The sequence below is a fragment of the Acomys minous genome (assembly GCF_964271855.1).
Source record: "Acomys minous genome assembly, chromosome: 6".
In the NCBI taxonomy this organism is placed as follows: domain Eukaryota; kingdom Metazoa; phylum Chordata; class Mammalia; order Rodentia; family Muridae; genus Acomys; species Acomys minous.
The window spans coordinates 54,430,240-54,444,358 of record NC_140487.1 but is presented as its reverse complement, the minus strand read 5'-3'; the positions used below and the strand labels follow the sequence as shown (position 1 = coordinate 54,444,358).

At 46.9% G+C, this 14,119-nt stretch overlaps 1 protein-coding gene across 4 annotated transcripts in view; it reads left to right on the top strand.

Moving 5' to 3' along the window:
* Positions 1–1,495: 1,495 nt before the first annotated feature.
* Positions 1,496–14,119, top strand: part of CHN2 (chimerin 2) — a gene marked incomplete at its 5' end in the record, with an annotated part of 258,748 nt that continues 246,124 nt past the window's right edge. The window contains 2 exons of one of the 4 annotated variants that reach the window (XM_084787592.1): positions 1,504–2,104; positions 5,358–5,447. In XM_084787592.1, coding sequence (XP_084643718.1) covers positions 2,056–2,104; positions 5,358–5,447 — 139 coding nt within the window. Of the gene's footprint in view, positions 2,105–5,357; positions 5,448–14,119 lie in introns of all 4 variants that reach the window. The other 3 variants (XM_084787591.1, XM_084787594.1, XM_084787595.1) reach the window with 3 other exon arrangements.

Sequence of the window (14,119 nt, the reverse complement as noted above, 5' to 3'; positions counted from 1 at the left end):
GCTTTCCTTCAAAGCCCAGGTAGCAAAAATCCCGTCAAGTGGCATAGCTATGCCCATCGTATAAAGATCTGGGCAGCTCTGGAAAGTACTAGTCAAACAACTAAATGTAATGTCATGTCTTGAACTCTGGGTGTCCAAGAAGTTCCATTCTGGTAGAGGTCAAGAGCCCATAGGGCTCCAGATGAGGTCACGCTAAGGTTGGACTGCCCACCAAAAGTGGGTGGAGATGGGGAGGGTTGGTAGTTCCTGGGTCTAGTTGTCCCAGGCAGATCTAGCTTAAGGTCCCCGTAAATGGAGACCACGCAGATACAGCTCAGTTCGGCTGAAGGGGCTCACTGGCTTACCCCCATTAAAAAACAACAATAACAAAACCTACGAACAAACAAAAAAAAGGGTGGGGGAACTTGTTGAGCAGTCACACTGGGATGGCATCCTAGAGGGAAAATTTAAAATATACTTTAAATCAAGTAGAAAATGTGACATGTATGCGTACTGTGATAATTTAACATTTATTACTCACTGTACACGTGAGGTTGTCTGCAGATGTGGAGGGAGGCCCTCAGGACCTGAGTCACTCCTGATAATTTTTAAATGGACTATGTCCTTTTAGCCATGTTTCTGAAAAAACCGTGCTGCTCCCAGTGCGAACACTTTCCATTTTGCTCTGTAATGAGAATACTTTCATTCCTTTAATGTTTGCTGTTTTCCTTTGATCTAACAATTTCTGTTCAAATTTCACAGTTTTCTGTAGCTTTAGGATTGAAAGAACCGATTATCCTGCTGGGAGCGTGAAATGGATTAAAAAAATATATATCTGCATGACATTTCCTTCTAGTGAAATTAATTTAGGTTTAAATACAGGAGGATGGCACACATCTGCTTCAGTGTTTCTTTCACACACCTACAGTTCCTTATCCTGAAAGGATACAGTTGCACCTGCTGCAGTCTTAGTCTTTTGTGAGGATTCTTTCAAGGGGTAGAGGACCTCTTTCTTTGTGTAAGCCTGATGCCACCTTTGCGATGTCTCTATTTCTTTGAACACTGGTCTCAGAAGCCCAATGGACTTTTGGGGCCAGTGACTGGGCTACTTAAGTGAAGCCAGCTTGGCTCCCTGGGTGCTTCAGGAGAGGCTTCCTTTGGCAGGACAGGGGCCTGGTTCCGTAGCAACAAAGGGCAAATTGGAAGGTGGTGAAAGGGTCGCTCCCCAGCCTTGGTGGCATCCTGGCCTGCTCCTACCCAGCACCTAGTCCACAGAGACTCCGCCTTCGCCTCCCCACCCCTGCTGTGTGACTGCTCCAGAGCCCAGAGCTTGCTGCCAGTCCCACAACCTTCCTCCTACGACCCCTCCATCCCCCTCTAACCCGGGAAGCAACGCGGTACAGTGCTGCACGGCCCGCCTCGGGTCCCTGGCGGCGCGCCCAACACCTCGGGGCAGGCTACCAGTCCTGTCCTTCCCCACCCCGAGGTCCGCAGCCTCCCCTTGCAGCTAAGGGTGCCGGAGCTGTCAAGCCGGCGGAGCGGATTCAGCCCGGAGCGCCGGCTTTCCTGTCTTTCCTTTGTGTGCGCGCGAGAGTCGGGTTCGGGCGGAGGGAGAAGGGGGAGGTCGCAGTCTATCTGTCTCCCCCGCCTTTGCCCGGGCCGCTCGAAGTGCGGCGGGGCGGCGGAGGCGGGATCCCGAAAGCCGGTGCCCGGAGCCGCGGGGCGCTCCGGTTCCTGTAGCGTGCAGGGAGCTGGCTCCCTGGCGAGGACCGTGAGAGCGGTGGTCCCATCCTCCCGCCCAGCTGCCCCGGCCTCGCTGCGCCCCTGCCACCCGACGCCCGCAGCGGAGCGCACCCCGGCGCCGAGAGGGACGGCGAGCACGAATAAATAGCGGCGGCAGCAGCGCGTCATCTGGCGGAGCAGGAAGTGCAGACAGAGTCCGGAGGCCGGTGCTTCCCGCGCGTCCCCAGGACTTTGCCATGGGCTGGGGGCCGCGCGGGCTGCGAGCGGCCGGCCGAGGGCAGCGGCGACGCCGCCCGCACCGGGACTGAGCGAGCGGCGACGCGCGGCGCGGAGATGGCAGCGTCCAGCAACTCCAGTTTGTCCGGCTCTTCCGTGTCCTCTGGTGAGTTTCTGCGCGCGGTTGCCCGTGCGGTTATGGAGAGTCTACCTGTGGCCATCCCGCCCGCTCTAGGAAAGGGCAGCGTGGGACACGAGCGTCCCGCGGGACACTTGTTAGGGTGGCCCTCACCCTGGTGCCCCAGCACCTCCGTGTCTGACCTGTGACAGCTCAGAGGTGGAACGCGGGGGCATCCTAGGCGTGCAGACCAGGGTTCTGCGGCTCCTGTCGAGCAATAACAGCAAGCGGTCTTGCACTTTCTGCACAGCTGGAACAGGGGCAGACGGCTCTGGGAAGGTGAGGGCGAAGCTGGCCTGGGGACCTGTCTGCCTTGGCGCCTGCTAAGCTAGATACCCAGAACCAAAGAAGGGTGCAAACCCTTGCTCCTTGCAGACTCGGATTTCTTTGTTTGTTTCAGAAATTAGCTCCTTGGAGACACTTGGGGCATGGGTTTGAGAGAGCAGCCAGAAGGAAAATGTGCTTTGCTCTTCTGACTCAAGTGGGATAGTGGAAGGGAGGTCTAGCCCGGCCTCTCTGACTCCTGGCATGGTGAGTGTGTGAGTGTGTGAGTGTGTGTGTGTGTGTGTGTGTGTGTGTGTGTGTGAGAGGGGGGGGGGAGGCTGTGAGCCAGAGACACACAGAGAGCATGTGTGTGAATGGGGGCTCTAGACATGTTCTTTTACTACGCTGTAATTTTACTTTCAAGGCTTCCTTTTTTTTTTTTTTTTCTGTGTTAAATGAGGCTGGGTGAAGAAAGGGGCTTTCAGCTTTTCTATAGTTGATCAGCAGGTCTAATTGGAGAGAAAAAAAATGATAATGAATGTGAAGGCATAAGAATCAATGGAGGCAGCCCCACTGGTTTCTGAACATGACAGGTTTCTAATCAGAATGATGCATTAGGCACACTTCCACTACTCCTTTGGTCATTGAAGACTTTAATAAGAAACCCTGAAGGGATGGTTGGTAAGACATTTCGTGTGGTATACAGAATTCAAGGGTCAAAGACAGTCTTGAAGCCCTAGTGGGAAGGCTCAGTCTATTAATACTGTATGGTGTCCTGTTAGGTTATTTTTTTTTATTATTATTATTCTCCAAAAATTAAACTCTGAGTGGGAGGACAGAAAGGCAAGCATAAAAGGAGCCGCGTCTGTGGACATGATACTCACCAAACCATAAACACAAGGTGACTGTGACCAAGGTGCAGCTGTGATGTCGCACAAGGTGTTCTCTTGAAAGCTGTCTGCTATCTTGCTATCTCCCCCCACCCCCCACAGGTTTAGTCCCAGGGAAATGACACTTCCTTTAATGATTGTTGCTAACTAATAAAAACAGCATTGTTAGGTGTCCGGTAGTTTGAGCTGCTGGCAGTAGCGGCTGGTGGGCAGAGCAGTCAGCTCTTATTAAGAACAGCAACAAGTTGACCGCCTGTGGTTTTAATTCTGAGAACTCAGCAAATGCTACAGCTTATTTTTAGTACCCCTCAAACCACTGCTGCTGCGTTTCAATTCATTTTGGTTGACTAACATTAAATTTAAAATGCAGAGATGTTGGTTTCCTATTAGCACATGTTTCTCTTCTCCCCCTCCCCAAACTGCCCCCCCCCCAGACTGCCCATTAGATGAACTGAGGGGAAAAAAAGCAGCAACTGGGCAGACCGAGAAAGGATGAGGAGATAGAATCGCCCCAGGATTAACTGGAGACGTGGATTACTGATGCTTTGGCATCTGAAAATTTGGATCTTAATACAGCTTAAGAAACCTGATTGAAAAATCCTAAGCCTGCCCCAGTCCTGGGAAGACTCAGCTGCTCAAAGAAGCCAGGAGCTTCAGAGGGTGGTAATTGTCTTGCAGAGAGGGGAGGCGAGTTTACCAGGTCCTTCTCTCCTGTTTTATGAACTGCTGTTTTTAATCCTATTGGAAACTGGGAAATTGCATGAAACCTGAAATGCAAAGGGTGGACATGAATCTATTTACTATTTTATGTAAATCAACCCGACCTGTGGGCACAGATAGCTCAGTTCACCAATTCATCAGACACTTTGTCTTGCAAAATATGGATTCATAGTTCTTTCTAAAGCACGTTTACCATTGTGTGGATAATGAATAATTCAGAGGACACAGGCAATTCGCACCTGTGAGAGGTGTTGAGTAGCAAAGAATGGAGCCTGCTTCCCAGAGCAGCTGGGTTCTCTCAGGCAAAGGCCAGGGTCTGAGGAAGTAGGGCGAACCCATTAGTCACCACGCTGAAGGGCCAACTGTGGGCCAGGCTTGAGCTTGAAGGCTTAGCAAGGGAGATAATTCTAGCTTTCCTTGTAGCTTCAAAACTTCTGAGATCATTGTGTTTGAGTCCTGGCTCCACTGCTGACCAGGGAGGTATCTTGGGGTGGGTTACTTAATTTTTCCTAGCTTCAGTTTCCTCATTAAATCAGTATGCTGAGTTTTTGGCACAGGGTCTAATGCATGGGTGTGCTTGATGTAGAGGCGGCGGGGGGGGGGGGGGAGGTGAGGGGGGATGGCTCAGTGGTCAAGAGCACTGGCTGTTCTTCCTGGAGGATCTGAGTTCACTCCCCAGTACCAATGGTACATCGAAAGGCTCACGACAACCTGTTACCCCAGCTTCAGGAGATAGGATGCCCTCTTCTGGGCTCCACAGACACCTACTATGTAGTGTGTGGGCACGCATGTGCATGCAACACACACATACACACACACATTTGCTTTGCACTTGGGAGTGTGTGTGATGCATGCATGCCATGCCCACATACAAACACGTAAATTAAAATACTCTTTAAAAAAGAGAGTGTATGTTGCAAACAGGTGATCCTTCGAGGGTTGAAGTGAAGGTGCTCAATGGCTTCAATGGCTCAATGGCTCACGGGTGTTGAAATAAGCTCCATGCCTAGTGCACAGAAAACCTGTTTCTTCATTCGTATGCTGTCCTGGGGTTTCTGTTGCTGCGACGAAACACCATGACCAAAATGCAAGTTAGGAGAAAAGGGTTTGTTTCCTGTACACTTCCATATTGCTGTTCATTACCAAGGGATGTGAGGACAGGAACTCAAGCAGGAGGCAGGAGCTGATGCAGAGGCCATGGAGGGGTGCTGCTTACTTACTGGCTTACTCCCCATGACTTGCTTAGCCTGCTTTCTTATAGAACCCAGAAGCACCAGCCCAGGTATGGCACCACCCACAATGGGCTGAGCCTCCCTGCCTCCGCCCCCCCCCCCCCATGATCAGTAATTGAGACTATGCCTTTACAGCTGGATCTCACGGAGGCATTTCCTCAACGGAGGCTCCTTCCTTTCTGATAACTCCAGCTTGTGTCAAGTTGACCACACAAAACCAGCCAAGTACGTAGGGTGAATTTAATCTTGGGTTTGGGCTCCATTAAGGAAACATTTATTGAGCGTGTTCCAGGTTTCAGGCATAGCTCTGAATGCCTGCATCAAAAAGGTAAGTAAGTCACGAGTCTCCCTGAGAAGCAGCAACTCCTGGCCCGTGTTCTAGAGAGAGAGGCAGTGCACTCTGTAGAGGGGTACGCAGGGCAAGGGAGGGAATGCTTCAGTCTGCAGTGGCCAGTGAAGGCCACACAGCACTGGACATTGATGGATGGAGCTTTCCAGAGTGTGGCCAGAGAGAGGCATTTCAGGAAGACAGAGAGCTTAGACCCAGGCCTGGAGATGGTGTAAGTCTGTGACTTTTCTTGGGGCATTGATCCCTTTTCCTGGTGGGTGGGAAGCCCCCCAGGAGGCTTTGCTAAGATGATTCTGGAGTCATGGATGAACTTGGACATCTGAGGCTCTAGTAAAGGAACAGCTGCCTTCTGCAGGGCCCCCGTATGGCCAAACCCCGTCTCTGAGGAGCAGCCGAGAGAATGAAGTTTGCCACTTTGCAAGGAGGGAAACTGTCGTAATTTGCTCAGCTTAAGCTCAAGGTTCTCTGACCTGAATGAACTCTGTTGATGCTGATTAACCATATTGCCCAAGTGGGTCTTCATGCCCGTCACCCACTGACACATGGTGAATGCAGTCATCAGGCTAACATTAACTGAAAAATATATTTTCTGAGACCTCTTCAGAATTTTCTTCTGGAGAACTCAAGTTATGTGTAAAAGGAACTGACATGCCTCTGTGTTGATGATGACCATTGATAATTAAATTTCACAATCACCTAGATTGGCAAGAAGGTTTGATTTCTTTTATTGTTTTAAATCGCCCACAGACACACAGAAGTCAGTATCTTTAAGATTTTATATAGCCTGCTGTACTTGATCCAGAAATAAACTGGCTGATTTGACAGTATTCTCAATAACCATGGGTCACATTTGCTTTTATAATTAAAATAAGAACTTTTTGCATGTTGGTAATGTGATTGCCAAATGGGTAATTTCACAATCAAGAAAGGGGAAAAAAGAAAAAAAAAAGCCCATGCAATGAAGTAAACAAATGAGATATTTCCTAGTAACTGAACAAGTTAGAATATTAAGTATTAAAGAGACCCCTGGATAAGAATTTAACATTTTTGAAAACGCAAGCACATGGTATTATTAAAATGGAGTCAGCCATTTTTACAACGGGGAAGTGGTAAAAATCAGCACAGTCCTCAAAACTTTAATTGAAGTAGCACTTGAAGGGAGTGAGAACGTGGATTTTATAGAGCAGCACTGAGGGCAGAGAGGTGGTACCGTGTTCTGCTGTCACTTTGGTGTTGACCCTAGAAGTGACAAGCAGGAGCATTTCTTATTTGTTAGCGGGAAGGTGTGCCCAGGGACATCCACAGAAACTCTTGCATCCCTACATGCAGGGGGAAGAGCTGCACTTTGGCATCTGGGAACCACTAATATGTGTGTAGTTAGGAGTTGCATGAATCTGGTATCTGCCGGGGGCACCATGAAGGAGGCAGACCTACACACTGAGAAGTCTTTTGGGTCCTTGGACACCAGAACATTTCTTCTGTAATATTCAGTTATGTGTGGAAGACATTGCCTTGCTTTTGAATGATAGTTAGGGAAGAAACATGACGAGCATCTGTATTAGAAGGAAGTTAGTCATTGGTTTCATTTTAAATCGCATGCACAACAATTGGAATTAAAACAAAATCACAAATAAAAAGTTGTAAAACTAAGATTAATGCTGAGGGAGAAACCAGTCTCTCACGTGATGTACACCTGCTTTCCTTGTGGCCTTTTCTCATCTGATTGAACTTTCTTGCCTCCACTGCCCACCTGTAGTAACTCAGATGAGCCCAGTAGGACAATCTTTTTAAACATAAATATTTGGTATGGTATTGCAGGTTGACAGACTGGTCACCAGCCCCAATGCTACAGGAAGCAATGGGACTTTTGGGAGACAGGGCCTACAGAGTTGAGGGCATGCCTCTTTCTCCCCCTGCCTACCAGGAGATGAATAGCTCTCCTCTGCAGCCTGCTTTCTGCCACGAGGCTCTGCTCCACAAGAGACCTGCTAACTGACCGCAGACTGAAGTGGCTGAGACCATGAGCCTAAATAAACCTTGCTACTCTAAGTATCTCAAGTATTTTGTCATGGCAGCTGCAGACTGACATGAGGATGCAGCCTTCTAGTATTTGAATGGGGACACACCGCTTTGTGTGTTTTGCTGAGGTGCCAGTTCCGCCAGCTAGTCCCATGAAGTGTGTATGTGATTTTTTTCCCTTTGTTTGACTTGTGAAGGATGGAAACATCAGGTATTTTCCAAGGCCAACCTGCCTATGGTTTAATTGGGACAATGTGTACTCTTAACTGCTACCTGGGGCCAGACTTCAGTGTTGGCCTCTCCTGAGGGACATCTGCTACTCAGCAGGATGGCCTGTTGTCCCTACACAGTGGTATCAACAACCGGACGTTTAGTTGGAAAAGATGCACAGTGTTGTGCTGGTATGTTTGGGGGAAAAGAGTTTCTGCCAAGAGATCAGTATTCCTGCCAAGGTATGTACAAAGAAAGAAAAAGCGGTCCTAGCAGTAGGTTGGCAAATGATTGACAACGGTCAGTCACCCATCACTCGCCAGTCACTTATCTCTGAGGAGTCTGTTTGTATTTCCTGGCTTCTAATATGCACTCTGGCTCTTTCCTTCCTTCTCTTCTTCTCTGTCTGCCTCTGTTCCTTCCCCCCTTTTCCTTCCTTTTCCACTTGTTTAGAAATAAATTCACAAATTCCATATTTGGCTTACCTCCCATTCAACCCTGTCTAAATCCCCTGGGATCTTCTGCCTTTCCTTTTACAGGCCATGTGGGAGATAAAGGTGGCTTTCCATCTTCTTCTTGGATCTGTGTCAGTGTGGACACTTGTGCCTCAGTGCATGTTGGTTGGAGGGAACAGAACACAACAACTGTGTGCCTCTAAGTGACTAGCAGGAGTTTGTACAACTTGGCCGTGGTGAGAAAAAGCCAGCCTCTGTTAGGATTGTACTAGCCCCATGGGCAGGTCAACTCTACCAGGGACTTCTGTTACTGTCCTCTACGGGGGTCGGGTGGGTATGAGGCCAGTGGCCTAGGATGTGACCATTGACATATGAGAGTACTTCTTGCTGGGGACACAGGGAGAGGCTCCACTAGTTCCTTGTGCAGATAACCAGCTTTCTTCCTCACAGTTAATCACACAGCAAGCACAGTGGGTGCTGATCTATGGATTTAGTCACATGGCATATGGCTTGGTTGCAACCTTGCCTTGTTTCAACAGGTAGGCCTGTCAGTCATCCAGCCTCACCCCCTTTGCCGTATGCTATCAGCAGCATAAATTATTAATTTAAAACAACCAGTGTGGCTAATCCTTTGTCCGCTAATAAATGAGTCAGGCTGAGCAGGTTGGGAGTGTAGCAGAGCTTGGGGGTTGCTTAGCAGATCCTGAGCTTTGGTGCCTGTGAAGATCAAGGTCCAAAGAACTCAGGACGACCTGTCCACTGGACCTAGCTGAGTCCAGGATGACTCAACTAGGTCACAGCGGGGTTGACTGTTCTCCAGGGCCCTAATTCCCACACACCACCTCTCTAGCCTATTTCCTGGCTCAAGCCAAAGAGTAGCATCAACCTTAGAGGATTTATCGAAGACTTCCTTTTCTGTCTGACTTCATGGAGGATGTTCTGCTTCATTGTGCGGTACTTCAAACAAGGAGACACGCAGCCCTTTGTGTTTTACGTGGACCTTGCATGTTGTGGAGGCACCGAGACTTGAGTGAGTCCGACCTGCTCTGTATAGTGCTGCTTTAGCCACTGAGGCCATTAGCCACAGGTGGCTACTGCCATCTACATTTGAAAGAAGCCATCTCCTCAGTTCCTCTAGAACATCTGAATGCTCAAAAGCACACGTGGCCAGTGGCTACTATATCGGATCGCACATTTCTATCATTGTGAAAAAAAAAAAGTTCTTTCGGGTGACGTGGGTGAACATAGTTCCTAGACAGAGGGCTAAGTGAAAAAGATGAATGAGCCGAGGACAGAAAGCGCCATGGTGTGCCGTCCCGTTCTGTATTCCTTTGAATTTCTGACTTTTTTTTCCCCTATTTCTTTTTCCTTGTTTGGTTTTTTTCGAGACAGGGTTTCTCTGTGTAGCCTTGGCTGTTCTAGACTCGCTTTGTAGACCAGGCTGGCCTCGAACTCATAGTGAGGATCCTCCTGCTTCTGCCTCCCAAGTGTTGGGATTAAAGGTGTGCACCACCACTGCCCGGCATGCAAGCTGACTTTTAAAAGAGAGTACTTTTTATATAACTTTGAGGAGAACTGTGGAGTTATGGCCAAAGGATGATGATGGTTAGAATAATTAAAATGTATGTAATCTCCTTTTTAGTCTTGAAGTTTGATTCAAGTTTATAAAAAAAGAAAAGAAAAGAAAAAAGAAGAAAAAGTCTGTTGTTTTCTTACTGGTAACTTGATTTCTTTTTTTAAAATAAATCCACAGTGAGCTTTAATTTCAGCCTCAAAGAAAAAAAATGCCTATGTCTAGAAATGTCTGGGTCTCTTAATTGTATCTTTTCTAAGGCATCATAAAGGAAATAGAAAAATTGTGACTCTGTGGACTGAGGTTACTGACTGCGAATCCAAGCCGTGCTGTCTGAAAGCCTTTTGAACAGCCTGCCCATCAGCAAACTGCCTCGAACTGGCCTCCTTTAGCAGCAGGCCCACTTGTAGAGCAATGCAAATGAATTGGAGACTTAAAAAAAATCAGGCTAGCTTTTTGGAATTTTAAGCTCAAGCAATTTGGAAGAAGTGTCTACAAATAAGATACAGGAACCCTAGTGTTCCTAAGGAAAGTAAGGAGAGAAACTTCTCTCCTTGGATGTCTGTTACCTTGAATGTCAGGTACAGCCGAAGTGGAGAGGTGGATGACGTCATTCAAGTGTCAATAACTGTCAGAAAGACCACTGGGTTCAGAAACCTGAAAACTGTGATGTTCATAGCTTGGTCTTTATTGACATGAGTTCACGCGGGCTCTAGGGTCTGGGATTCACAGAATCACTGGCGTGGCGATCTTATGCAATTCTCTTCTTGTTGGAGGCCCAGGTTCTTGGTTTCATGGTGCCCATGGCTGACCTTTATAGTTCCATAGTACGGACTGCTTCAAGGAAATGAAACCCAGAGCTTCCTTATTGTTTCCGATAACACCATGCGAGCCATGCAAAGTGCTTTTCCTTGAAATGGTTTTAGTTCTAAAGAGTAAACCCAAGAGACTGTGTTAGGGCGAGGAGTCGGAAGGAAGAACGCATGGCTTCAGGGAGTCAGTCTCTTGCCGTACCTATCAAAGTGCAGGAGTTGCAGATTCACCTAATAAGAGTCTCATTCTCTGACCTGGATCTGGCTCTGATCGATATGGCAGCCTCATGTGGCTAGGGGTCGTTGAATTATGGTCAGTCTCTGAATTATTGATTGCTAAAAGCATCTTGGGAGGAGTAAAGGATTTATTTCATTTCGCGATGTTCAGGTCGCTGTCACTGAAGGAAGTCAGAGCAGGAACTTAAGGTGGGAACCTGGGGCCAGGACTGATGGCAGAATGCTGCTTACTTCCTATCTTGGTGCTTATAGCTTGCTTTTGTACTATGAAGGACCACCTGCCAAGGATTGGTACCACCTCCAGTGATCTGGGCCCTTCCCCATCCATCATTAACCAAGAGACTGCCTCACAAACTTGCTTTATAGGCCAATCTTTTATTTTTTTTTAATCGAAAACAGTTTCTTCATAAAATATATTTTGATCCTTTCCCCTCTGCTGTCCCAACTCTCCCCCCCCCAGCCACTCTACCCATTCAACTTTATGTTCTTACAAAAAACAAAACAAACAAAAAGCCAAGAAACAATAAAAAACCCAAGAAGTCGTAACAACACCAAAACTCACGAAATTGAAAATCGAATCAAACAGAGCACCAGTGAGTTGAAATATGCCCCAAAAACCCCAAAACAAAACAAAAACAACAAAACAAAACAAACAAACAAACAAATAACAAAGTAAAATGAAAGAGTTCACAAAAACATCATCGGGTTCATTTTGTGTTGGCCACCACCTGCTACTGAGCTTTGGGTCTGCCCTGCAGCGTGATTGCTATTCCCAGGGATTCTCCATCAGAGAAAAATGAGTTTTCCTTTCCCAAGAGGTGTCAACTGCAGCTAGCTTCTTGACTTGGGGTGGCATCCCATGTTCACTTCCTACCCTCAGTGCTGAGACCCCATCAGGCTTGAGCCCGTGCAGGTCCTGTGCTTGCTGCCACAGTCCCTGTGAGCTATTAAGTGCACCAGTCCTGGTGTGTCCTGAAGGCACTGTTTCTACAGGTCAATCTTAGAAAGGCATTTTCCCAACTGAGAATTCCTCTTCCCAAATGACTCTATCTTGTGTCACATTAACATAAAACTGACCAACATATGTTTAAAGACAGTATAACAGAAACAAGTAAAAAAAATATCTTATTAGCCTTTAAAAGTACTAAAATATATGTTGAAATCACAATATTTAGATGAAATAAAAAATGATGTACTTTAAAATTAAATTCACCTGATTTTAAAATGTTAGTGTGACCTCCTAGGGCATTTAATATTGTGTGTGTGTGGTTCACAATATCTCTGCAGCAGACAGAACTGGGCTGGCTGGCTCCAGCGAGCAATCCTGCTCTATCCTTTACCACAGAGACAGCCAAGCCCAGCCTGCTGCTGCACACCCAGGTTCTCCCACCCTATGCTTTCCAGAAGGTGACTTTCTGTCCATTCAAATAACTGAAGCCACATCCTGAGGTCCTGATTTCAGGACGTAAAGGGCACCATTGGTTATTCTGGAACCTGTGCATGGATCTTGAATTGAAGTGCCATGCAGAGAGCAGGTTGGGGCATTCCTTAGGCTCCTGCACAGAAGGGTTTTTGCTTTTTCTATTGTTTTGTTTGGGATCCACCGAAATTTCAGGTTTTTACACATCTATATTTTAAGTTTGTGTACACTCTTTCAAAGTAAGTCTCCAGTACTCTGTAGCTGTGTGAGAGCCCGAATTGCTCATCTCTCCGTCTGCTTGTGTGCAAAACTCTTCTCTGACAGTCTCTGGATTGAGGTATCCTGCCATCAGTCTGTATATGTATATGGGTATGTGTGTGTGCGCGCGTGTGCACACACACACATCTTTGTCTATGTCTATCTACACAGAGAATGAAAGTAGATCAGCTTTCAAACAAAAGTTATTTCTAACCAAATTTATATTGCATATAAGTTAATACCAAAGGAAATGAAAAGTCAAGCCCAGCATTACTTTTAGTAATGAAAGAATTCACTTGGGATTATGCTAATGATGTGTAGATATTAATACGCATAATACCACTGCCTAATATTGATTTAAGTTGCTCATTCCAATTCATTTTATTATAAAAAAAATTAGCCATTTTGCTTTACAATGCTTGTCCCCACGGATAGCATTGCGAACATTAAAGCGTGTTTATTATTTTCATATGCGGAGGGGCACTGTCCTGTCTCGAGCGGCACCTGCCCTCTGACTTGTGAGCTTCTGTTTGGGGCCCTCGTTGGCTTAAACCCATTTCCCTCCCCACCACCTCCCTCGTGGTCGATATCTAGGGTTGAAGCTACTCAGTGACCAAGGAAGTTCATTTCCTCTGTGACATTACTATACTCTGGATCTGAACTTTGGCCCTATGCTGGTTTGCCACAGCCAAACTAACCTCATGCCTTTCCCCAACCCAGATACAAAATCTTTTGCTGAGTGGGAAAAAAAAATCAACTGAGAGGGGCTTTGTAAACTTGCTGAAATACTATCAGATCGTGGCTAGGGACAACCATAGCAAGTGCTAGACAAGTACGTAAGGCGTTATGAAGGCTGGATGTCACTTGCCCTAAGAACCGGATGATAGCTGTAGTCTGTGTTTAGTATTGTGTGGCACTGTACTAGCATGGTGGTTTGTAACAATGCACAGCAGCCGATCTGGGAGGGGATGCCCTACAGCATCTCCCTTTCATGAATAGCTGAGTGTAAATCTGTCATCCAGAGGTTCTTGGAGCCGTGTCTGACTCCAGCTGGAGTTTCAGCTGCATTTCTTCACACTAATGAATCCCATCCATTTTCTACCCGTGCAGTGGACCGCTCTTCTTTCCTGTGCTTTACACTGAGTCTCTCTGAAACTCGTTTCTGATGTCCAGTTCTTGGGGTTTGTAAATAAAGGTGCGTGCATTTGAACCTCACACTTTGGATTTCACACTAGCAGAGGACACTGTTGTTAGTATTCAGCTTCAGTCTGCCTACCTGTGATGTCATCACTTACCTGCCACAGGGGTGTGGCCCTGCTCAGGGCCATATAAAAGACAGACCCTCCACATGTGTCTCTCTCTCCCTTTTCTGTTTCTACTCTTTTTCTCTCTACTTTCTCTCTCTGGGGTGCCCCTTCCCCCTTTTCCTCTTCTCCCTCTTCTCCCATGCTCATTTAATAAACTGTATAACATAATAACTGCCTGGTACCTTGTATTCTATTATCCGCCTTTAATTTATATATATAACAACTGTTAACCTAGACCTGCCTAGTCTCCAGTGTCT